General features: G+C 35.9%; 1 protein-coding gene and 1 pseudogene across 1 annotated transcript in view; both read left to right on the forward strand.

The window, feature by feature from the left end:
* GBE1 (1,4-alpha-glucan branching enzyme 1) overlaps positions 1–27170 on the forward strand; it is a 302682-nt gene that overhangs the window by 176942 nt on the left and 98570 nt on the right. Inside the window, exon 8 of the mRNA XM_040226994.1 lies at positions 26915–27030. Within this exon, the coding sequence (XP_040082928.1) occupies positions 26915–27030 (116 nt within the window). The remainder of the gene's footprint in view (positions 1–26914; positions 27031–27170) is intronic.
* LOC120853259 lies at positions 14936–16254 on the forward strand (annotated as a pseudogene).

Here is a 27170-nt window from a genome sequence, read left to right on the forward strand (position 1 = left end):
AATTCAAAGGGGAGACGGAATCGGCGTCCTAGGAAAAAACTTATTTAATTACAGATATAAAGAGAGATTAGAAAAGAATAGTGTAGTAGGAAAATTAGTGGAGAAAAAGATGCTGAATAACTTGGTTTACGTGGAATACCAATAAAACTCCAAGACAAGGAATTTGCACCACCTACGTAGGCCACAGGCGTCTTTCTGTTCTCCCAAAGGAGAGGAGGCACTGAGGCCTCCCCGGTCTGATCTTAGAAGCCCAGGCAGAATTAGCAGGCTTGGTGACTACCCACGTTCCAGATGGGAATTCAGCCAGAAGGGGAAAAAAGAACGACACGGGGGAATCAGTCTTTCCAGAAACTGATCTGATTTATTTTTCAGGTTTGCTTATATACTTCTTGTTATACATAGGGATGAATACAGAGTCACGCAGGGGTCAGCAGACCTGACCCTTGTCAAAATCAGGTGCTTCATATAAATGTATAAAAGGTCTTAGGGGTTTTACATCATCTTCTGGCCATGAGGCCTGCTGACATTTTATGGCCCTTTCTGATAATGGTCAGTCAACCAGAAAACTTATTTTTTCCAGGGGTGATTTTTTCTTAAACCAGGTGCCACCCTCCAAATAAAGTTGCATTCCTATAGGGTGAGGATGTAGTGGGTTACAATCAAGAAAGGAATTTACTTAGCCTAAGGTTTAACATGATTAATCTTAAAGGTTAATACTTATTTTTCCTATATGCTAGTTATATTCATTATAAGGGCAGGGTATATGGAGATTTAGCAGCAAATATTGGCTCAACAAATGAAAAACCCTTCACCAATATAATTTCTAATCAACCCACTAATACTATACTAATAATTTTGTAACTTCTCAAAAGAGTCTGTATATAGAAAGTTTAAAGCATCTCGTGCCTCTCATGGTTGGGAGGCTGTAAACAATCACATGTGGCCAGATGAACCTCCTCAGGCAGGCTAGAGAACCTTCAGAGGAGTTTGTAAGTTGAAACACTCTTGTCATGCCCAGGAATTTTTATGAACTGAAGCTGCAAGTTAACTCCTTCTCCAAGAGAAATGGTGATGGGGGAGAGCCCCCCGTAAAGTCAGAGGTGTAGGTGAGAGCATAAGTAGGCAGACTCTGGTTTGGGGGGTAGATGCTCGGGAACAGGGGGTCTCCTGAGGCTCGATCCCGCCTTTGCGTATGCCGAAGCCTCCTTCCTCATGACCTTTGCCATGGGCAGAGTTCCTCATGCTGGCTCCCAGCAGTAAAGGACAGGGAAGCCTGGCGTGCTGCAGTCCATTGGGTTGCAACGCATCAGATATGACTGAGCAACTGAACAGCAACAAGCAACTCACTTTTCCCTGTGTCTGGTTTGTAGTTGTGATAATCGCCTCTATCACCATCGTTGCCACAGCATTGTTACAGTCTTCTTGTGGGCAGATTAACTAGCCAACCTATTCCTCTGAAGCATATTTAGAGGCTTGAAAGCAAGTAATTGCAATATTTTTTGTGAGCCCAATATGTGTCGTTATTGCTGTAAATCTTTGTTGTGATCTCATTATTCTTTAAAAACACATGAAAATGTTTTCTTGGTAGAAATTCCAAGTTAGGAACATTTGTGGAAATGACCAGTGGTGATCAACATCTAACAGTATTGAGAAATCACGGCCAAGAGCATTGGTAGCGGTAGAAAGCCCATCAAAGTCAGAAATGAGCACTGTGAGCACAGCTCCGCAAGGGCACTCGGGTGCAGCCGCAAACCGTTCCACTCTCTGTAATTGTCCCTCTGGGCATCGTTAGACTGCAGTGGAGTATAGTAATTGATCATAATGAATGTGAGTCATTAAAAAAAAAAAAAAAACTTTAAGTCATATTCAAAAGTGTCTTTTTAGGCACCAGGAAAAAGTAAAACATTATTTCAAAGTATTTTTGTTGAAATGTTAAATTTTTAAATGTTGGAGATGAAATTAAAGTTTTCTGTGAACTCTTTATTTTAAGGAGAGTTTCTGTGAAGATTTTTTTTTTTTTAATGTGGACTACTTTGTATCCCCCAATGCAGAATAAGCAGAGTCCCTCTACTTATTATTTTTAAGAGTTTGAGGTGCCGAAGGCATTTTATTCAACAGTTATTGGATTGACTACCCTGACTCTTTGGCATTCTAAATCTGGGACCATTACATCTGTTTCTTAGGATATTTTATGGTGCTTTGTTGTGACAGGAAGACAGCATTTTAGTCTCAGGATGTTAATTCTAAATCAGCTTTCCCCAGTAATGGATTCAGGTGACACTTTCTCAGGTTAATGGCTAGGCTGTTTGCTGTGACACTGCCTAGATCAGCTCAGGCAGGAGAGGGCCTACTTGGTTCTCTGCATCGCTGCGTCTCCTTCTCTGCATCCCTTCTTTCTCTTCTACATGAGCACTGATGCTGTGACAGTGACTATGGGCAAGGCTACGAGACCTTAGTGTTTGTTGTCTGGAGCCCAGTCCGGACTAGCATCTCCCCTGACGTTTTCCTTCTGACAAAATGTTATTAACAAGTGTTGCCTTAAATAAATGTTGCCTTAATCTGGCATGGGCTTTGCTTGATATGAAGCTTTTTCTCCTAGTTTCTGCCATGGGCTCAATGACTAGCTTGTGTGGCTTTATCTGAAAGATTATCAAAAATAGCCCATCTCTCTTTTTCTTGCCCTCTCCAAAATTAAGTATCTAAGATTTCCTGGAAAAGAAGATAATTTGGGGAGCTTAGTGATAAAACAAAGGAATGAGCATGTTCAGGTCCTAGAGGTGGCGAGAGAGGCCTCAGTACTGCTCTCCTTGCTGACTGCTTGGTTCTGGAGACTGCTGTGCTGCTAGGCTGCTGGCCAGTGGGGTCAGTAGGGAAAAAATGGGGAATTATATGTGAAGGATGCACAAAATAAGTGTGCAACATAGAAACCCAATAGTCCTTCTGAGAAGCATATAGAACAGCATTGTCCAAAAGAAATATAATGCCAGCCACATACATAATTTCAAATATTCTAGTACCCACATCCATCTCTAAAATGATGATTAAGGAGCCTACCTCATGGAACTGCTGAGAAATTTGAAGTATTAAAAATATGTAAAGTTCTTAGAACAGTTCCTGGCACATAATAAGAATTAATTATTATTATTTTATGGCTTGTTCCACATCAGCTTCTATGTTGATCTCAAATTTGTGTATCATATAAACCTGAAGATATATCCATCTAACCATTGCAGTTTCTCTTTATATTCCTTGCAAATTATTTCTCAAAACCAGTTTCTCTTTCCTACCTGCTGTCCTGTGTTAAATGCTCTTATTTGATTATCTACCTCCACTCTCTGCTCTTTTATGTTAATATGTAGTTTACTATACGAGTTTTTGGATTGGGTTATTTAGTTTACTTTTTAGCTCAGCTGGTAAAGAATTCGCCTGCAATGCAGAAGACCCTGGTTCAATTCATGGGTCGGAAAGATCTGCTGGAGAAGGGACAGGCTACCTACTTCAGTATTCTTGGGTTTCTCTGGTGGCTCAGCTGGTAAAGAATCTGCCTACAAGGTGGGAGACCTGGGTTCGATCCCTGGGTTAGGAAGATCCCCTGAAGAAGGGAATGGCTACCCACTCCAGTGTTCTAGCCTGAAAATTCCATGGACTGTATAGTCCATGGGGTCACAAAGAGTTGGACACGAATGAGCAACTTTCACTTTCACTTTCTCTTTTCACTTTGACACCACGCAAGAATATGAGCTTCAGCAAAGCAAAGATACCCTTGTCTTGGTTCTCCTTTATCCCTCAAGACTAGAAGAGTGCTTGACTTACTTAGACACAAAGTTGTTGAATGAATAAGGAAGTGAATTAATACATTTATGTTTTACTAAGGGTCTCAAATTAGAGTATAGGTCTTGTGTACCTTGTAACCCCATTGCTTGCTTAGCACAGTAGTTCAGAGCCTGACAGAGAGGAGACTATCAAATAATTGTTCAGCTGACTAAAAATGAAACCAGTTATCTCTACAAAGGAATACTTTTTGAATATTTTATGTCCTTTTATTCCCAGAAACAGGAAATGTTATTTCCCTTTGTTCTTGAAGTAACACTGGTGTTCAGGTTTGTCACACAGACTGTTCCATGTGGCTACTTTGGGAAATGATCCACCAGGGAGGAAGGTTCAGGAGGATAACAACGTGTATCACATGAAGAGTGTGGTGCTCCAGTAAATTTGGAAAACCCCGAATTAAATCAAGCTCAACCCATTTCTTTTTAGTTGAAATTCTTAGAATCTTTAATTTGCTAATGTGCATTTTGAATCTTCAAGTAAGTGCTACACGGTAATACTTCATTTCTCAAATTTCTTTGACCTTAAAGCACTTCAGTGCACTTACAAGAGACTTAAAAAACAAAACAAAACCTTAGCATGTCTTATGAGATTTTTGAAGGACCTGGCTCTAGTCTCATCCTCACTTAGTCTTCCTTTCGTTCATTAATCTCTCACCACTCTGGTGCTTTTCTCGCTTCGGGGCCTCTGTGCACACTTTTTCCTCCTTCTGGAGTATTCCCTTTGTTTGGCCAGCTCCTATTTGTTTTTCAGTTCACAGTGTAAAAGCCCCTTCTTAACTTCGGCAGTCTAAAATCAGTCCCCTTGAATGTCCCCTTGCTCAAGGCTTCCTCTCTTCATTCTTCACTTATTTATCATAATCTGTAGGTAAGATTTCCACATAAATGTGTATTTTATATTTTAAAACAGTGATGACTTACCTATTTTTCCTTTGATTTCATCTTTAGGAGATATTTTGTTGAGTGTGCATTTGCAAATTCTATATTATAATCATTGTTAATGATGATTTTACATTTTTGTAACGAATCCTATTTGCAGTTTGTATTCTTAATAGAAAATAAAAATGTTTACTAATCCCTTAGAATTTAAGACCCTTTATTCTCAAATTATACTCTAATTTGAGACCCTTAGAAAAGCATAAATGTATTAATTCATTTGCTTATCCATTCAACAAGTTTGTGTTTAAGTAAGTCAAGCACTTTCTAGTCTTGAGGGATAAAGGAGATAAAAGTATAGTGACAGCAACTCATGGTAGTTAGGGGATGGAACTAGGATAGCTTTTTCTTTGGCATCCAAGGCATGACTCCTTCAGAGAAGGCAATGGCACCCCACTGCAGTACTCTTGCCTGGAAAATCCCATGGACGGAGGAGCCTGGTAGGCTGCAGTCCATGGGGTCACAGAGTCAGACATGACTGAGTGACTAACACTTAACAGTTAACAGTCAGCTGCAGATGAAAAGTTGAGAGACAGGTGTTGGAAATTCCAGCTGAAAGGAGATATAGAAATGTTATCTGAGAGAGTGAGAGAGTTGTGTCATCCTTATGGAAATAATATGGGATTTTTGAGTGATTTTGAGGAGCCACCTGCCAGTGAACCAAGAAGAAAATTGGCTTTGAATAGGCCGGAATTCTGCTAGGACTACAAGTCTTCCTTTGAATTCCACTGGAAGTTGTTTTAAAGGCTGGAGAGGGGCAATTGGTTAATGCTTGAAAGACATTTTTTTTCCTTCCATTTTCCTTGAATTTTCATATAGTTAACATTTCCAAAAAGTTGAGAACAAAAGAAGAATTACAGTTTTCCAGAGCAAATCTGTTAAATAATAAGTCACAGCAGGAGGTATAATTAATTACAAGCCAAGTAAGCTTGAGAGATAATTGATTCAAATATACTCAACTCATCACCAAATATATTCTTCATAGTATTGCTGGAGTAATAAACTTTCTCAAATGCAGATGTTGTGTGTGACTGACAAGTGTAAATCATTCTGTGATAAACTACAGCCTGTGACAGTTGTTTTCTAAACAGATGAATGCTAATGTAATACTCTGGTGAAAATGGAGATCTAGTATCTATTGTAGAGTTTCTGACGCTTGAAACTGCCTCCCCCTCATAGATTATGTCATAGATTGATACTTTCTTGATCATATGAGATAGACATATCAGAACCAAAAACATAAAACAGGATTTCACAAGTCAGTTATGCCATCTTAAATATGGTCCCAAATATTTCTTTGATATTGTCTTTACCATTTGTAATCCACTGACTGAAGGTGGGTTTCCTTGATTGTCTGAATGATCTTGAGCACAAAAAACTGCCATTGTGCACTAGGCGATTAGAATGGCAATTAGCAGTAGGCAGCACAAAGGTACTGTTCAGTTTGCAGCTATCTAAGAAAAAGGCTGGTGGTTGTAAAAGTATGTGCATGTACACTTGCTTTGGGGATGATGGGTGAAGTAGTCAGAGGAGAAGCCTAACTCCTTGTATGCTATTGTCCCCAGGACAGAAACTATGGGTGCATGGATACATTCAATTACATTTTTTTGATATTCGAAAGGATTGAATGCTAAATTTTCAACAAACATGCATATTTAGATAGATGATGTTATTTTTAAAAGTGTAATTGAAACAGGGGTGTGACTACATTTCTTTATTGTATACCCTTAGCCAGTCCTGGGAGGAAGCACACAGACTCTGAGATCAGTAGGCAGTAGTCACAGTAGGTTATTTATTTCTGTGTCTTGAGGCACCAAGCTAGTTTTTTCCCAGCGGCTGCTAGCAGCCCCATGATTCCTGTCCACTTGGCACTGAGGCATCTTCACTGAAGCCCTATGGGTGTAAGAATCACATTTTTAAAGTAATAGGTCTTAAGGATAAATTTCAAGTCCTTGGCAAATTCAGAAATTAAGTGTCTGATCACTTTGTGCATGCATGCTCAGTAGCTAAGTCACGTCTGACTCTTTCCAACCCTGTGGACTGTAGCCTGCCAGGCTCCTCTGTCCATAGTATTTAAGAATACTGGAATGTGTTGCCATTTCCTTCTCCAGGGGATCTTCCCTACCCAGGGATCTAACTGGTGTCTTCTGTATCAACAGTCAGATTCTTTACCACTGAATCACCAGGAAGTCCTTATCTGATCACTTTCTACCTCTTTAAATTCAACAGTGCAATTTCTCTCAGGTACCAAGACTCTGTGTCTTTATCCATGCCATCCCTTCTCCTTTGGAATGCCTTCCCTGCTCTACTTTGCTTTATACTCTATCATGTATTTCATGACCAAATATCTATTTCCTCTTGTTGGAAATCTTTATAACAGCTCTATAGTCTCTATCCTTACCCCTGTCCCTTTAACTGTCCTCTTGCCTGCCTCATTCCAATAGACTTAATCTGGACTTTACCTTCTTACTTAAATACTGCATTTACATGGATCTAATAATGTATGTGTGTGTGTGTGTGTGTGTGTGTGTGTGTGTGTGTGTGTATAACATTGAAAAAAATCCCCATATTATTCTTTCCTACTAGACAACATGTCACATCAGTGACCTGCCTTTTGACTGTACTCCAACAGCATATGTTTGTCCTCCAATTAATGCTTATCATCTATTAGAATTGTACCTAAAGTAAAAGTCTCTATCCTGAGAGACTATTCTGTACATTTCATGAGATATTTTCATGCAGGATGTTCTGTTTTGGCTTTTGATATTAAAAATTATTTCTGTTTCAGAAATAGTTTTATTTTCTCACACTACCATATAGTAAAGCCTTTGCTTTATATAATCCAGGGGCTTCCCTGGTGGCTCAGATTGTAAAGAATCTGCCTGCAATACAGGAGATTCAGGTTCATTTCCAGGATCAAGAAGATCCTCTGGAGAAGGGAATGACAATCCTCTCCAGTGTTCTTACCTGGAGAATCCCATGGACAGAGGAGGCTGGTGGGCAACAGGCCCCAGGGTGGCAAAGAATCAGACACAACTGAGTGACTTTCATTTCATTCAACTTTAATTTTATTTGTGCCCGAAGTAATTTGTTAAAGCAATATTTTTAATAAAAAATCATGATCTATTTTCTTATATACTCTCTGACTTATAAAGTCAAGTTCTTCATAAGTATGGAGATACTTCATTTCATAAATTTGTAAATATCTTAATGGTAATGACATTTTAATACTATACCATTTTACTTATGATGAAAAGATTTTACTCTAAGAGACCTACTGAAAAAAATGAAATCTTTGTTTTAAATATGAAATGATATTTTGTTTCCTCATATTAAAATGCAGTTAAAAATGTCAAAATAAACATGCAAAGCCAAAAATTAAATCTCTTGATCTTATTTTTGTGAAGTGATGACTTTTTCTATTTTAATTAACTCCCTAAAGAATTTTTAAATGTGAAAGTCTCTAACCTAGAGAATAATTTTCAATTACATAAATAATTATTTACTTTATAATTTTTCTCCATTCCACATAAAGTCACAATTTTATCATATACTTATCTTACCCACCCCAATGAAATGTTTGTTGTGTTAAATAACCTATAAGTTCCAATCTGCCATCCTATCCCCTGTCATATATCTATCATGGCATATAATTAACTGCTATGATTATTTTGATGTATAAATAATTTTATATAAATATAAGAATATGGAAATATGTACTTAAATACAGTAATAAGCAATCTAATTATCAATTTTATTTAATTAGTATAATAACCTGTAATTATAAATTTAATTATAAATATATATATCATATATTGATTTTTTTTTAATGCTGATTTCAACATGGACAGACATAGGAGAAGACCATAAAACCACCATGTTTTTTTTAAATTCATATGGAAACATTATAGATATATTCTCATTATTTTTATATAAATTGAAGGGTCATGTTTTTAAAAGTATCTCATATACAAGTTCAGAGATTTCTAAGAGAACATTAGTTAAGGTGTTTCTTTTGCAGTGTGAATGTAAAAGGCTATCAGAAGAGCCACCTGTGATGTAATTTTGTATATTGAGTGTATCAGTGCCACACCTTGGCTAGTATATTGTACCCTAGCTTTTCAGATGTTAAAATCTGGGGAAACTGGTGAAGTCTACACAGGATCTCTCCCTGTTATTTTATGTAGCTGCATGATAATCTCCAATTATCTCAAAATCAAGAGTTTAATTAAATCTTTTTAGAAACCTCTTTACATAAGAAACACATTAGCTCAAGTAAAGTACATGAAAATGTTAAAAACTATTTATTATTACCTCTGCTGGGTATTTGAAAGTAGTCTTCATTTTAAAAAGTGGATTGACACAGGTAATAATTTTTCAAATAATTTTTAAAGTAATTTTTGTTTAAATAGTCAGATCAGGACATCTGCTGCTTTTGCAGTCTTAAAACATCAGTGCCCACTAAAATCACCGTGACTTGAACTAATCCTCAACTTTAGAGTTTACAATCCCCCTCTATAACTTAGACTGAGTATAGGGATCACGCTCACACTAACCTCATATTTAAAAAATGATCTAATACTATTAGATGGAGTATATGCCTTAAAAGTTAGTCAGGACCCTTGTGTTCAGTAGGAAAGTCACCTTTGTTTTATTCTAAAGTTTTTTTGAATTCAAGTAAGTAATTTTAAGGATTTTTAAAGTGATCATGAAATTAACACTATAAACATTGCTTGGTTCTAGACAATATGTAATCTCAGTAAAGTAAGCATCTTATGGACCATTTCTGCCTGATTGGTGCTACTACAACCTGTAATAAGTGGAGAATTTGGATTTACCAACTAGTATTTCTTTCTTCCCATCAGTGCTGGATTAGTACTGGTGAACACATTTTATTGAGATTTGTGATAATGTTTGTTTTTCACCAAACCTAATGCAGATCATTGTTCTTTTCTCAATACATTGTTTTTCTAGAAATGTCATCAGTAACATCCTGGTTTTCACAATTCAAACTTGTCACCTTGTTTTTAGTTACATTTACTTCTGCTACTAGATGATGTTATTTATTGTATGTTGCTATTTATTTTATTCTGAGATGCTCTCTTTATCAGTCTCTTCCATTGTAGACAATTCTTCACTGGAAAATTCATAGACTCAAGTCTTTTAAGAGACCTCAGTAACATAGTTTAATCTTCAATCTTTTCTTTAGCATCTCTGTTTCTGCTTGCTCTTAGATGTCTTCAGTACTGTGAAACCCATCTCATGAGGTAGCCCATTCCATATTTGAATAGGTTTCTCCATTAGGAAATTTGTTGTAATATTGAGTTAAAAATCTGTCTATCATTTTATAACCCATGGACACACACAAAACAGATACAATCACTTTTCTACATGGTGTGCCTTTGAGTATAATACCCTGGGGCTCTTTCTATTTGCAGAATGTGTATTTCTATTTTCTCCCCAATTGTTTTTCCTATTGCATTACGTGGTTGTGAATTCTTATTTATTAACAAACTTGAATTTGTCTATATCCCTCTTAGATTTGGAATCCTAAATTTAATATACCAGATGAGTTCTGACTATATCATATTACATTTTAGTCATAAATTTCCTAGCTATTGCAGGCCTGCAATGTATCCATGCTGTTTTCTATTCATTTTATACCTGAAAAGTGCAATTGTAAAATACCTTGAGCATATTAAGATTTGGTTTGGTTCTGTCTCTCACCTTGTAAATAATGTGTGTACCAGGTAATGGGGGAAAAAAAAATCACTCTTTCAGTGATACTTCTTTTTCATTTTTTTGGTTTGTTTTACCTCGTTTATTCTCCCTGGAGTATACTGGGAAGATTACTATTTTTTCTAACCTCAATACATGTTTAGTTGAAAAATCTTAAAATTTATCATTTAAATTTAAATTGAATTCTGAAAGGTCACTAGATTAAATCTCCTGCTATACTTAGTAAAAGAAAATGTATGTTAAGGGAGGGAAAGCAGACCATTTTTTTAAATGTTTTTAACAGGCTAAATTGGGAACTTGTTAGTGCTCACAATCCAGTTCTTCACAAGTATAAACCTGAACTTGAAACACCCTGGTCCACTGACCTGCTGTGGAACACAGTGGTCACCACTGAAGAGGAAAGTGGTGCTTTGCTTTTCATGAAGAGCCACCTGCCATCACAGGTGTTACCCACAAACACTGGGGCGTCGAAGAGCTATTGCATTTTCCCTCAGCCAGCCATTGTGATGACAGCACTTTAGAGGCCATTGGGCCACTTTCAAACTTTTGTCTCTTAAAGGCTACAGTGGAAATATATAGGCAATCTCAATTAATCAGAATCATATTGCCTTGTAATATGATCATAAGCCTTCAAAGAGGCCTTTCCTTATGAAGTATTTATGGATTATGAGAAACAAATGTAGGCCTTTTATCTGTAAACATGACAAATATTCACAAAATGCAATTGTCTTCAACTGGATATTCCTCTTTCATCTTTAAAAGAGACACACTTTTCATAAAGTCATCTGTTGCCAAAGACTAACAAGTATCTATGAAACAAAGGATCTCTGAACTTTGATTAGCTTGCTCTATCAAAGGTCAAGGAATTATATTCTTGGATGGTGATGGACAGATCTGGAAGCATTGTGTACAGACATGCTTGCTCGCTTGGTACTGCTATGGCTGTAGTGGAACGAAGGTCAGTTTGAACCAATGGGCCAGACATATAACATGGGATGTCATGACAGTTGTGAAAAATCAGCAAATTAGGATACAAATTTATACTTCAGAGTAATACTCAGTTTTGTGTATAGCTTTGTTTTTCTGGACATTTCTGCTTATGTGCCTATTTCATTCTCTGCTCACATTTTCTTTTCATCTTTATTAAATTTTATATCCTTTCTCTCTCCTCCCCCCCCCTTTATCCTTCATGTAACTGGCTGTGAATGAATTTGAATCACATTTTTATGTTAGTGACAAGTCAAAGTGCCAAATTTACACTATTTGTGGTCTGTATTCAAAAGTAGAGACATTACTTTGCTGACTAAGGTCTGTCTAGTCAAGGCTATGGTTTTTCCAGTAGTCATGTACGGATGTGAGAGTTGGACTGTGAAGAAGGCTGAGTGCCAAAGAATTGATGCTTTTGAACTGTAGTGTTGGAGAAGACTCTTGAGAGTCCCTTGGACCGCAAGGAGATCCAACCAGTCCATTCTGAAGGAGATCAGCCCTGGGATTTCTTTGGAAGGAATGATGCTAAAGCTGAAACTCCAGTACTTTGGCCACCTCATGAGAAGAGTTGACTCATTGGAAAAGACTCTGATGCTGGGAGGGATTGAGGGCAGGAGGAGAAGGGGACGACAGAGGATGAGATGGCTGGATGGCATCACTGACTTGATGGACGTGAGTCTGAGTGAACTCTGGGAGTTGGTGGTGGACAGGGAGGCCTGGCGTGCTGTGATTCATGGGGTCACAAAGAGTTGGACATGACTGAGCGACTGAACTGAACTGAACTGTGAGCAATTTATATATTTATAGTATCTAATATCTGCATTAAAAATTCTAATATTATGATTATTTTCAAAGTAGGTTTGGCCATTAGCAATCAATAATATCAACAATGAAATACATTGTCATGGTAATTATTAAAAGAAACATCCATGAGCAAATGGACTCTGAAAATGGCAACTTAAAATGACAAGTGGAGTGGCACATTGCTCCTCTGTAAAATTCCTGTGATACAGCCAAAATTTCATGAGCTACACTGATATGCTAATAATATGGATGATAATAAGAGAAAGCAAAAAACAAAAACAAAAACAAAAAATGTAGGCAACAAAAATTAAAAGATAATTTGGGAGGCAAGGAAATATATGAGCTATAATAATTAGTATAGTTGCTGTGTCTGTGGATAAAGTTTGCCTGACTTTAAAGATTTTGGCCATTTTGGATGGAGGAAGGTCAGGCAGATCTGTACAAGTGTTCCAGTCCTTCACTTGTCTGTCCAGGTGATTTTGGTAAATCACATAAAATCTCTTGTTTTCGTTTCCTAATCTATAGTTAGAGTATGATAGCCCTTAATATGAGTGGAAAGAAAAGGTTAAATAGGATTATATGGATAAAGCATGTGACTCATTATAGATTCCCATTGAAGGGTAGTATTCTGTTCTTCCCCTGTCTCCCCAGAAGGCAGACTGGCAGCAGCCAAAGGAGACATATCTCTTTAGGAGCTAGCAGATTTATCATGACTCTGATGGTTATCTCATGTTGTTTGTTGTTTGTGGGGTTGTTGAGTCTTGTAGTTGGACCTGTTCACAATGACAGTATACATGCCAACGAAAAAGCAGATGTCACAAACCTACTCCATGGCCTTTAGTGCAGGTTGAAAAATGTATTGAAAGTGTAGTTTGAGAGTGATTTTCTGAAAGGGAGAAGATGCCCAAATAAGTAGCTTTTCCTCAAATGCCTAATTTAATCAAAGAATACCATGTAGAATTCATATTTTTAAATAAAATCTCTCTCAAGAACGATTTTCTAGAGAAGAAGCACAGTGGATTGAACTCGATAGTGCCTCTCCTTACTTTCACATTGTGCAAAGGTTTGTTTTGTCTGCTTTTTGTGTTTGTTTTCAATGGGGCATAGCTCCTAATCTGTGTATAATAGACAAGCAGAACATAGTGTTTAGGCTGCAGATTCCCTCTTGGTGGAGAGAGTAGTTTGACAAGGGTGAGTTAACCAGCAACCCAAGAAACCACTGGTGATCTTATGAGCCATAACCTGCTGACATTCAAGTATCCAAATGGATGATTTTCATCAACAAAAGCTAATTTTAGTAAAAGTAGCAGACTTAGATCCAAGGGACTTTAGGAGCTAATATAAAACTAGTCATAGATGAACATGATTATAACATTCCTTGCTTAAGACATAGTTTATATGTATATATATATGATCCCTGGGTGGATAGAAAAATTCTCTCAAAGGTCATATTTGATTAAAATCTGCTTGATATTTGAGCTTGGGTCCAACTCGGGCAGAGAATTCCAAGCAGAGATGTGAAGATCTTAGGGCTAAGTTAAGCTTGGTTGTGCTTAAGGAACAGAAAGAAGGCCACTATAGCTGGTACTCAGTGGAAGGCGGCTAATCACAGTATTAAACTGGTGCTTGATCATATCAGACCTTGTAACCAGGGCCGTAGACTGGATTTTTATCCCCCATTCAGGTCAAAATCCTGCCCAGTCAGAGTGACCCAACCCTTATTTTTAAATAAGTCCCATCTCAACCTGGATCTCAATCTGTCCTTCATACGGATATTATAAATTATATATATGTAAAAGTTCTTGGCTATATTACAGCAACATGGGTAGACTGTTAAATTAATTATTGCAGAACCCTTTGAAAATCTAGGCAGCAATGCACAGATGCAAAATTTATAACTGGAGCAAACAAAAAGAAGCTGATGGTTCCTTAAGGATACTGATATTTTTGTGGTTTCTTTCTTTTGCTGTCGTCACCAGAGATTTATATAACGTTTGGGGAAATTTTCAATATTTAATCATAAGCATTCTTATTTCAATGTAGGCTATACATGCAGACCAATCTGAATTTGTTTTCACTAGAGGCGGAATATATTATTATTTTTTTAATTGGGGTATGTTTGGATGAATGCCCACGTGTGTTAAAACTTACACAAATTTATGCATTAATAAGGAAATATGATTAGTGAAGAGTTTAATGATTTGACTTTTCATAGTGGTAAACATGTTGTAAAAGGCCCCTAAACAGGGATTGTAAACTATGGGTGAAAAAAAGAAGCGGATAATCTTATTTGAGCATTCCAAATAATTTCTTGTTTAGTTTTCTTTATGAAAATATCTTTCTAGAAGCCTACACCATACAAATTATATAGCCACATTTGTGGGTATCTAAAGTATTGATACTATAAACTTTAAGTTGCATTTATTCCAATGTAGATAAGAGTTCTTTTTCTTAATTTCCATTTCCTATTTCAGTTACTCTGAAAACAATTTCTTAAGTGATGTATATTGGTTTCTTTTTTGTTGTTGTTTTTTACTGTTTCAGAGTTGATGTTGAATTTTATTTGAGTTTCTTAGCTTTCTATGTACATTATTAATTTGATGTTGAATTTTATTTCTTAGCTTTCTATGTACATTATTCAGTTCAGGTCAATTTATTTAAAATTAATTTTTTTAAAAAGGTATAGGACATGATTTCTATCACATAGACATTTATGGTTGTGTTAGGAAGACTGGTTACAAGAACTGGTTTATCTCCTGGTGTCTTTCATGCTAACTAAAGAATTGTCAGGGAGATTTCGTGAAGCTTATGGTAAGACTTGAGTAATATGTAGAATTTGGGGATAGAAGACTAATGGACAATTCTTATATTTGTTTTTGGGAGGTGCTGAATGGTTGCATTCCTTAGTATGTATGTTTATTTTCTCCTATCATCTAGAATTCTGTTATTGCCTAAAACACATTATTTAATGTAATAAACCTTTTGGTCTGGTCTATGTTCAGTTCACTTCAGGATGGGGTTTGCTAAAGGTATCAAGAATAAGGCCTATTTCAAGAGACACCAAGTGAAATTGGGAGGAAGATGAGAGGGTAAATCTGATTACTATGCTCAGAAATGCTTGGTAATCCAGGATATAAACAAGTACAACGCACCCAGATACAGGGTGGTAGTTCACATAACCAACAGAGATACCATTTGTCAGATTGCTTCTTCAATATAGAAGGAGGTATGATACTTTGTGTGGCTTATGCTTGTGAGCTTCCAAAATATGGTGTGAAGGCTGCCCTGAAAAATTATCCTGTGACCTGTTCGACTAGCCTCCTGCTGACCCTCAGACTTCTCACTAAGTTTGGTGTGGACAAGATCTGTGAAGGACAAGTGGGGGTGACTGAAGATGGATACAACATGGAGACCATTCATGGTCAACCTGGTGCCTTCACCTGCTATTTGGATGCAGGGCTGCCAGAACTACTACTTAAAGTAAAGGTTTGGGGTCCTGAAGGGAGATGTGGATGAAGACTTGTCTATCCCTCTGATTATGATTCAGAAAGCAAGGAATCCTTTGTAGGACACTGGAAGCACATCATAGTTTGGGAAGTTGCAGATTATACATGTTACCTGATTGAAGAAGATGAAGATGCTTACAAGAAATAATTCTCTCAGTACATAAAGAACAATGTGACTCTAGATATGACTGAGGAGATACCTAAGAAAGCTCATGATGCTGTAGCAAAGAAACGTCTCCTCATAAGAAGAAGCCCAAGAAAGAAGGTTAAAAGAAGATGTAGAACCATCTCAGAGTGTCAAATGTCCAGAAGAAAGAGTAGCTTAGAAGAAGGTAAGCCTACACAGAGCTCAGGAACGGGCCACTGGAGCTGATAAACCAAAGCATAATTTTCTATGAAGATTTTTTTGGATGAGGACAATAATAAATTTATTGACCAAGTTAAATAAATAAATAGAAGAGAAAATTCTGGAGAAATATGACTCAAAGAAATAAATAATATATTAAGAGTTCATTCACAGAATTCCCACATAAAACTGTTTCTTTCTTATTTTTTCTTGGCTCTCGCCTGTTTATTTGATGACTAATATTTTAGATAGCATTCCATAAAATGTGATTGTATGGACAGTATTAGAATTGATTTTGAAAGGAGGCCCATATTAAAAGTTACACTTCAGAACTGATAGTATATTATACAAATATATTCCTGCTGTGCCTGTCAGAAGTGATTGACAGTTCTTCTGAACTAAGTTTAAGCTGATCTCCAATAAGTTTGGATGATATATTGTCCAGTTTATCCTGTAGACCTCCACCTTCAATGTAATTTTTTTGAGGGGCTTCACTTCCTTTTCCATACTGTATTAACAGATCCTTTCTCATTGGAGTGTAATACTACCATACTTTTTTCTGTGTTATCAGTCGCTGTTGTAATTAAATGCATTGTGTTATTTGTAAAATGTCTGTCTCCCCCATTAGACACAAAACTCCATGCAATGAGTATTGTATGCTTCCCATTCACGACTGTATCACCAGCACTTAGCACTGAGCCTGACACAAAGCAGATACACAAGAAATATTTGTTGAATGCACCACACTATTCCAGAAAAAAGTAGATGCAGAATTAAAAAATAAGGCTTAGGGTGATGGCCATGGAAGTCAGAATCTACTAAAGAGTGTGTAACAACTCACTTGCTGAGTCCACTAGAAAAAAGGCTTATTTTAGAAAATTTATTTTCAGTATGGAAAGATATTATAAGTATTAGAATACATTTAAAATATCTTATCATCTAGTAGGTGCTCTCCTTAATCTATCCTGCTGTATCTTAGACACTGCTAATCACATTAGACACATTATCTTATTTAATCCCCTTTCAGGAGTGTGCTAAAATTATCTTCCATTTTGCAGTTGAGAAAACTGAGGCCTGGAAAAGTTATTTGCCTTGCCTAAACTTATACAACTGACATGACCACATGTTTGTGCTGTGAGTATGTGGTTTTAAAAAATTGTTGACCCAAGGAAATTGCCAAAAATAAAAAGTTATTCACACATAGTCATGCTATCATAGTATACTTAAGAGTTGAGATTTTGGACTCAGAACATTGAGTTCCGCCTGTGTTTATTAGTTGAGTGACCTTGAGCATTTTATTTAACTTTTGAAAATCTCAGATTCTCCAACCATGAAATACACAGTTGATGTTACAGCCTTGGCAAGTGAGACTGTGTAATATGTGAGGACTAGAAATCAGTGGACACTCTGAGAATTTGAACTTCTTTCTCTTTTCTATGTAATACCCATGATTTCTGTTCTATTCTAGCCAAAGCACTAAATGCTAACTCCCTTTGTTTGTAGGAATGTGTACAAATGGACATTAAAGAACTATATAGTAATTAGCAAGATTAGTACAAATTTGAAAACTGCTGAAGGAGATGTAGTTGAAATTTAAATATGATTAAATAGCAGCTTCCCATAAAGTTTGCTTCAATTTTCCACTTTCAGAACACACACCCACAGAGGCATGTACACACAGTTTCCTGAAGAACTGTTAATAGGTGCTGTTCTTTTCCTTCTGCTTTATCTGTCCCCGTGCTACTGCAGCTCTTCATCTGCCCGGAGTGCTTGTCTACTTAATGCACTGCTGCACTGCAACTTTAGTATTGTAAATATCTATAACTTTATATAGACTAAAAGAATATTTCTCCTGAATATGATCTTAAAATATTTGTTATTTAAGGGGAATAGTCAAGGAAAATCCTCTTATAGTCAGTAGAGTCTATAAAGTCATAATTATTTTGGAAATTATTTAGGAAAGAAAATTAATTCCCAGATGCTTTATATTTATTTATCTACAGACCTGTGTTCTCTGTAGCTTATATTCTTCTCCTTTACTTCTGATGCTGTTTATATGTACTTATCTTTAATTTGTCTCAAGTCAGTCTTTTGAAATGAAGCTGGCTAAATATAAGTAAATAAACATTACATATCTAATTACAAATTTTAATAAGATGATGGAAAATTATCAAATCATGAATGTTTTTTTCTACAGTAGAACTATTATCATTACAGTTAATCTATGAGAAATAAATCAATCAGAAGGGAAAAACTAAAAAAGGAGAAATATTGATAGGTGAATAGTATTTCCAAACTTTTACCATTAAAATAAGTTTTTAAAAGCTAATTACCAATTGTAGTTTAATATTTGTCAGTAATGTATATCTATATATTTTTAAGTTACTGTCAGTTTTGATCTGAAGCAGTAATTATCTTCATTTTATATATAAGGTAGAATTTTTAATCTTGTTTGAAAAAGATGGACGCATATTTGTATACCTATAATGACATATACCTATCTGTATATGTCATTAGCTAACCTATAGTGATTTGTTGTGTAAAAAAGCAGTGATTGTTCAGATGAAACATGTAAAAATTTCATGTAAGACCTCCCTTATGTTTCATTATAGGAGATAATTTAACTTGGCTTTCTGCTTTCTGGACCTTGAATTGCTCAGCTTTGGGGGGCCCTCCACTTTGAAAAAGATGTTTCTAAATTTTCTCCAAATGTTAATAGTATATTTTATCTGCTCTAATGCTTTGAAATTTTTGTGAGAAGGCAGAGAAATATAAATCAATTTAAAAATAAGTAATATGAAAATTTATTAATTTCTTAATCACATTGTAATCATTATCATAGAGGATTGTTAGTTACTTTAGATTTATTTGTTTTCCTGTGTCAGACTGAAAAACTTTTACTTTCACTGAAGGTCCCTTACCATTCCGCTTCCCAGCCCTATGCACGTACATACACACTTCCTGTAAAGTGTACCTTTTTCTCATCTTACTTGAGCAGACAACCAAGCTTGTTAAGAATATAAATTTAGAGAAAAAGGAGACTTGAAAATTTCTCAACTTGAATTCTTATTTTAGTAAAAGTATAATTGGAATCATTTAGCATATAAAAGTTAAATTGCTATCCATTCCTACTTATTTCCTAGAGAATACCTGATTAGACTTATAGATAATATAAATGGAGTTAATTTTAATTCGGTATTTAATAAGCTAAGTACAATTTAGGCCTTAAGGGAAAGAAACTGTTTTATTGTAATAATGAATTTAGATAACCAGGGCTCAGTGGATATAATATGATTAAACTGTATATTAATTTAAATAAAATAAAGTTATATAAGTTGAAATAAAAAATGTGATATTGGAAAGAAAACTTCAAAACCATATTTTATAATAAAAATCATGTTTTGAAATTTATATTATTACAGACTTTTAGTAGTTGAATTAATATTTTTGTCTCATTATAGTCATGTGCTTTTTGCTACCTAATGTTATTTAAAATTAATATATACAGTAGCTATAATATAATTCTATTTCTAAAGACCCAGATACATTTTACTATATTGAATAGTTGATACTATTATATTGTATTAGATATGAATAATCACTTTTTGTACTTTTTCGCCTTTAAAAGAATTTCTCAATAAATTCTAGTTGACTGACAGTATAATTTGTTGATAAGGTAAAAAGCATTTTCCCTTTATTGTCTAATTTAATTAAAACTATAGTGACAGATGAAGTTTAAAAAAAATTTTTAATAGTGTAGATAGTAAGATATTACCTGCTTTTCAGTGGTGACGTTTTAGAATATCTTCCTTTAAGAAAGTGTTATTTTCATTATGATTTAAGACTCTGTCCTTCTATTTGACATGCCATACCTTTTCTGTAAAAAAATTAAAAAACAACAACAACAACCTGAAAGTGCTTTCTTTGTTCAAGGTCAATCTGCTGCCTCAGTTGAAATACCCAGATCAAAACATGTAACTTTTGCTTCATGGTTTTATGATGTACTTTTTAAATAGTAATTCAGCTTCAAAGACTGTGTAATAGCTAAGAGGAATATACTACTTAGTAATGTTGGAAGGAAAGTTATGACCAACCTAGATAGTATATTCAAAAGCAGGGACTACTTTGCCAACAAAGGTCCGTCTAGTCAAGGCTATGGTTTTTCCAGTGGTCATGTATGGATGTGAGAGTTGGACTGTGAAGAAAGCTGAGCACCGAAGAATTGATGCTTTTGAACTGTGGTGTTGCAGAAGACTGTTGAGAGTCCCTTGGACTACAAGGAGATCCAACCAGTCCATTCTGAAGGAGATCAACCCTGGGATTTCTTTGGAAGGAATGATGCTAAAGCTGAAACTCCAGTACTTTGGTCACCTCATGAGAAGAGTTGACTCATGGAAAAGACTCTGATGCTGGGAGGGATTGGGGGCAGGAGGAGAAGGGGACGACTGAGGATGAGATGGCTGGATGGCATCACCGACTCGATGGACGTGAGTCTGAGTGAACTCTGGGAGTTGGTGATGGACAGGGAGGCCTGGCATGCTGCAATTCATGGGGTCACAAAGAGTCAGACACAACTGAGCCACTGAACTGAACTGAACTGAATGTCTCCTACTTGTTACTATGCAATATTAGTACAATTAGTAACATCTAGTGGAATAAGTTGCTGATTTTGAAAATCCTAGAAGTTACTCAGGACCAGAAATAAATACAACAGTCCACAAATAGTTTTGAATTAGAAAATGTAACTACATCTAATAAATATTGTTACGTCTGATTATACTTGCTTGCCAAGAAAATTTGACTATATTTTGTTTCGTTGTAAAGTTCATTTGCAAGATGTGAGACAATCAACAGTTTTGATTTTAGGGATATTTCCTAAAAATCTTAATATTAGAATTATCTGTGTGTGACAAAATTTTCTTAATAAATTCCTATTACTTGATTACAGGTTGATATTTCAGACATCCACACCAATTAGAATCCTGATTATTTTGATTGCCAGAAATCCGTAAATATATATATTATTCATTGATATATTCAGTTTCTATATCAGACACCTGTGATTTAAACAGTTTTAGTAGTTATGATTTACAGGAAAGTCAGCTGCATTTCAGTTTTTGAATTTTTTTTTTTTTTTTTTTTTTTTTTGCTTCATAAAATACATGAGTAAGCCAATCAATTGATCTTAGGTAGTATAGATGACATAGTGTTTGTTTCTAATTTATATGCTAATTGATATAAGATAGAAAACTAATAACTAAAATAGGTTACTTCTCAAATACATTCAAGCTGGCTTCTCAATATGTACTTGTTAGCATCCCCTTCTAAATGTTAACATCTAACTCTTCCAATTGTTTGGCAACTAGGCTATTTTGTGGTTTCTATGAATAGACTTTAAAGGCTTTGTATAAATGGAATAATCTTAAAATCAAAGTCCTACCTTGTCTGCTATAACATACCAAGTAAAACAGTGCTCTTAAATTCTGCTTTAAATTTTTATGGGACTCTAATCAACTGGATATATCAACTGTGTTACAGGCTGTCTGATGACATTTTGAAATAGAAAAAGTAAATTGCCTTTTTTATTGTACCCTTTGCCAGACATTTTCCTACTTTGACTCAAGGCAAACCATTCAATTGAGATGATTCAGTTCATTTATTACTGCAGAGCTCATTGAGTAATATTTGTAATTCAGTCATAATTTGGAATACATCATGGGCTCTTCTTCCCAGCCCCCTCAAAGAAGGAAAATGCACTTTATGGGTGCTGAGTTTGAAATTTATGATAGTAGAAATAGTAATAGACATCTTTCAGAAATTTATATTTTCACTAGTATATATTCCTTAAACTTGTTCTGGTGTTCTATTTAAAAGGCAGATCTTAGATTCAGTGAACTATTTCATTCATGTATAAGCTTAATAAGTTCATCATTCATGTAACTGTTGGAAGGTAGGGTGCAAAAGAGGAGTACCTCACATTGGAGGTCCTTTATATTTAGATTTTTAACATATATGTAAGATTTCACTGCTGCTGCTAAGTCACTTCAGCCATGTCCGACTCTGTGCGACCCCATAGACAGCAGCCCACCACGCTCCCCTGTCCCTGGGATTCTCCAGGCAAGAACCCTGGAGTGGGTTTCCATTTGCTTCTCCAATCCATGAAAGGGAAAAGTGAAAGTGAAGTCGCTCAGTTGTATCCGACTCTTAGCGACCCCATGGACTGCAGCCTACCAGGCTCCTCCATCCATAGGATTTTCCAGGCAAGAGTACTAGAGTGGCGTGTCATTGCACTAGCCCCCTTTAAAATTGCTGAGAACTGAGTCTCTAATGAGCTTCCCTGGTAGACAGCATTCCACAAGTGTTGTGACAGTATGTTGTTAGAGGAATTAAGTATGATTCCATCAGGAGACAAGGGCTCTTGGAAGCTTACATCTAGACTCCTCTGACCTTTGCCCCATGCATGCACCTTTCTCTTTGCCCATTATGCTTTTTATCCTACTGTATGTATAAATCATAGCCATGAACATGCGTATATGCTAAGTTCCATAGGTCTTCCCAATGAATCACGAAATCTGGAGATTGTCTAGAAGACCCCCATCCCAGCTGTCCTCTTGTAATTTAACTTCAGTGACTTGGAATAGATATATTTATATAATAATTAAATACATTGTCAACCTTAAGTTGGAAGTTTACATAGTGTAAGAAAAACGAAAAAGAAAGTTTCATCTTTGTTGCAGTGATACTGTTACCTCTCTATAACCTGCTCTTTTTCAAGTTTAATTTCTGGATCGGGGCCATGCATTTACTCATGTATATAGTTCTGGTTACCTGGGCTTCCCAGGTGACACTAGTGGTAATGAACACACCTGCCAATGCAGGAGACTCAAGAGACGCAGATTCAATCCCTGAATAGGGTCTGGGAGATCCCCTGGAATAGGAAATGGCAACCTGCTCTAGTATTCTTGCCTGGAAAATACCATGGACAGAGGAGCGTGATGGCTACAGTCCATTGGGTCAGACATGGCTTAGCACCTGAACAAGAACATTTTAGAGCAATGTTTCATTATGCTGTGTGCTCAGTTACGTCTGACTCTTTGCGACCCCATGAACCAGTAGCCCACCAGGCTCCTCTGTCCTTGGGATTTTCCAGGCAAGAATACTGGAGTGGGTTGCCATTTCCTCCTCCAGGGGATCTTACCGACCCAGGGACTAAACCGATGTCTCCTGCGTCTCTTGCATTGGAAGGCAGATTCTTTACCACTGGGCCATCCAGGAAGCCCTTTTAGAGAAATAGAAGTTAGTATTTTTTAAACTCATTTGAACTTTTTAATTAAATGTTCCATTTTCATTATTATTTCTCATTACCACAGGAAATTCTGTTTCTATTTATTCATACCAAGAATCTGTCTACTCACATTGTTACAGCTAAGTATGTTAAATGCAGTTTTATAACTCCTTTTGGGACTTCCCTGGTGGTTCAGTGGCTTAGACTCTGAGCTCCCAAGGCAGAGGGCATGAGTTTGATCCATGGTCAGGGAGATGGATTCCTGATTGGAAAAGACCCTGATGCTAGGAAAGATTGAAGGCAGAAGGAGAAGGGGCCAGCAGAGGATGAGATGGTTAGATCGCATCACCAATTCAATCAACATGAATTTAAACAAACTCTGGGAAACGGTGAAGGACAGGGAAACTTGGCATGCTGCAGTCCATGGAGTTGCAAAGAATCAGACATGAGTTAGCGACTAAACAACAGCAACATAACACCTTTTGGACAGGAAGAGGGTAGATTAAATACTGTGGTAATAGGATTCAATAGGATATTTGGTAACTCTGCCTTTAATCAACTATGTGATATTGGGCAGGCATTTTTTAAAATTATTAAATTGACATCATCTTGTTTTGTACTTTGAATTGTAATATCATTGACTTTTTTACTTCTTTTATCTTTGTAGATATTAGGACACTATTTTCCCATTTCAGTGTATCTACCTTGGAAACATTTTGTCCATGACATTTATGTTAGAAGTTGATAGAACATGTCCACCAGTCCAAGCTGGATTGATGTAAATGAATCAATAAGGTTGATATGAGAATGTGGTGTGATACGACTGAAAGGACCCCAAAAGTACATATGTCATCTTTAGATAATCAAACTGAAAAATTTATAGCACAGTTGTCCCTCAGGACCTTCAAGGGATTGATTCCAGGAGCCCCACCATATAGCAAGATCCATCAATGCTCAAGTCCCTTATATAAAATGGCGTTATTGTTGTTCAGTTGCTCAGTTGTGTCCGAGTTTTTCCCACCCCATGCACTGCAGCATGCCAGACTTCCCTGTACTTCACTATCTTCTGGAGCTTGCTCAGACTTATATCCATTGAATTGGTGATGCCATCCAACAATTTCATCCTTTGTCATCCCCTTCTCCTCCTGCCCTCAATCTTTCCCAGCATCAGGGTCTTTTCCAATGAATCAGTTCTTCACATCAGGTGGCCAAAGTATTGGAGTTTCAACCTCAGCAACTGTCCTTCCAGTCAATATTCAAAATTGATATTTTTTACAATTGACTGGCTTGACCTCCTTGTAGTCCAAGGGACTCTCAAGAGTCTTCTCTATCACCTCAGTTCAAAAGCATCAGTTCTTTAGCACTCAGCCTTTTTATGGTTCAAGTCTCACATCCATACATGACTACTAGAAAAACCATAGTTTTGATTATACGGCATATGGCATAGTACAATGAATACAATGGTCCCTCTTTAGCCAAGGATGCAAAATCTGAGATTATAGAGGGATGACTCTATATTTATTAAAAAATATAAGTAGACCTATGCAGTTCAAACCTCTGTTGTTCAGGGGTCCCTATCCTCTGCAAGATAAACAAAACAGTAGTGCATGTCAGATCAGGCCCAGGGACAGTTTGTGATCTCTGGTTTACATATTCATATCTTCATAAATCTGCCCAAGAGATTTCCTATTTAAACAGATTTTGTTCCTACTCTGAGGTATTTTGAGCTAAAAGTAGCTTTCAGTTTACATTTCAGAAGTAAAATATATATTACTAATCAAATGGACAAATTAGGAAAGTCTGTCCTTTTCAAAACATTGTTAAGGATGAGTTGTCAGTATGCACATTTATTCAAGACTTTTTTCCTGAAATTCTCATGGAGCACACTTGTTAAAAAAGAGTATAGATGTATACTTCCTTTCAATTTTTGCAGTGAACTCAAAACTGCTTCCTTATGGCTCAGCCTGTAAAGAGTCCATCTGCAATGTGGAAGACCTGAGTTCAATCCCTGGGTTAGGAGGATCTCCTGGAGAAGGGAAAGGCTATCCACTCCAGTATTGTAGCCTGGAGAATTCCATGGGCTGTATAGTCCCAAAGAGTTGGAAATGGGTCACAAAGAGTTGGACATGACTGAGTGATTTTCACTCCCAAAACTGCTCTGAAAGAAAAAGGTTATTAATTAAAAAGTAAAAAATATAGATATTAGAAATTTCTATGTAAAATAGAACAGTTTTGATCTGTTCATTTCTTTTTGTTAAACAGAAATTGTTTTTTTAAGCCTTAAATTAATATTCATTCTGCCTTCACCATGGCTTGGCCTAACAATCTAGAATCTCCTGGCCCCCTTTCATACCTATTGGATTGTTTGGATTTCTGTTTTGTTTTTTTCTCTTTTAACTTTGAGTAAGTTTTCAAAATTCAAAGTAACTTATCTAAAGCAGTTAATTACCAACAATACTCATTTTACTACAGAGTTTAGATTTACAATTCTGGAATTGATTGTGATGACTTAATCTCCACTTAGGTCAGATTGCTCTTTAATATATGGAAGGTTAAAAAAAATACATAAATTTCAAGTGGGTTAAGGAATTGTGTACACTCTTACTGCTTTGTCATTAAGCTAAATGAGGTATTAAAGTCTTAAAACCATAGTTATAATGAGATAGAGAACTCAACCATAACTGTACGACTAAAAAAAAAAATACTAATTGATGATGCCCTCTTTTCAATTGTCCGAAATAGACTTATTTCATGTGGCGTTTTTAATTGAGTTATAACTGTTCTTTGTTTTTCTTTCTGTTTTTATGGGTATAAGACTCTTTAACTTGTAGAACTTTTTACTTTATTAAACATCTATTCTCTAGTAATTAGGTCTCTTTCTTGTACCCTCACAAAGCAGGTCTAGTAAGTGCAGGTTGATTTCAGGAGTCTCTTTTTCTTTTAATTTTTATTCTAAACTGTATCTGTTTGAAACTGTAGAATAAGGAAATATTTTAAGCAAACACTGAAGGCTGAAGGTAGTTTTCTACTGATAATGAAATTAGGTTTTCTAAAAGAAGAATATATGTAACTGTGGTTATTTTACATGAAAAATCTTGATGAAAATTCAGAAATAAGTAATAGATATTTTTGGGGTAACCACTACTATGTAGTGGTCACTGTATGCTTGCTGAGGATGGAGCACTGAGCAACACAGTGTTCCTGCACTTTGGACCAGACTGGTCCATTTTTTTCTTAGTTTTTCTCAGCCATTGAGTGATTTTTTAGTTAAAGAAATTTAACAGGTTTTCCTTTTAGAATGAATTTCATCAAACAAATGAGGTAAATGTTAGTAGTTTTCTGGTGTTTATATGGTATATTTCTTTGAACATCATGACTCCTAAGATAGTAATTTTGATTTTAATTATTATTCTTAGCAAAGGATGTATAACAAGGAAAATGCTCTATACATTATGCCTAAAAGTGTATTTATCTGTTATTTTAGCTGGGAAGTTTTAAGATTTCTTCTGTCAAACATAAGATGGTGGTTGGAAGAGTATGGCTTTGATGGATTTCGTTTTGACGGTGTTACATCAATGCTCTATCATCACCATGGAATAGGTAGGTAACCTGATACATTCCAGATGTAACTAATGATTTTATTTTATATTTTTACTGGAAGATTACAACCAGGCTTAGGATTCAGTTACATTGCTACAATGACCATTATTGTTGGCTTGATTTTTACTAGGTCTTTTATG

This window comes from Oryx dammah, unplaced genomic scaffold (assembly GCF_014754425.2).
Source record: "Oryx dammah isolate SB20612 unplaced genomic scaffold, SCBI_Odam_1.1 HiC_scaffold_2, whole genome shotgun sequence".
Lineage (NCBI taxonomy): Eukaryota > Metazoa > Chordata > Mammalia > Artiodactyla > Bovidae > Oryx > Oryx dammah.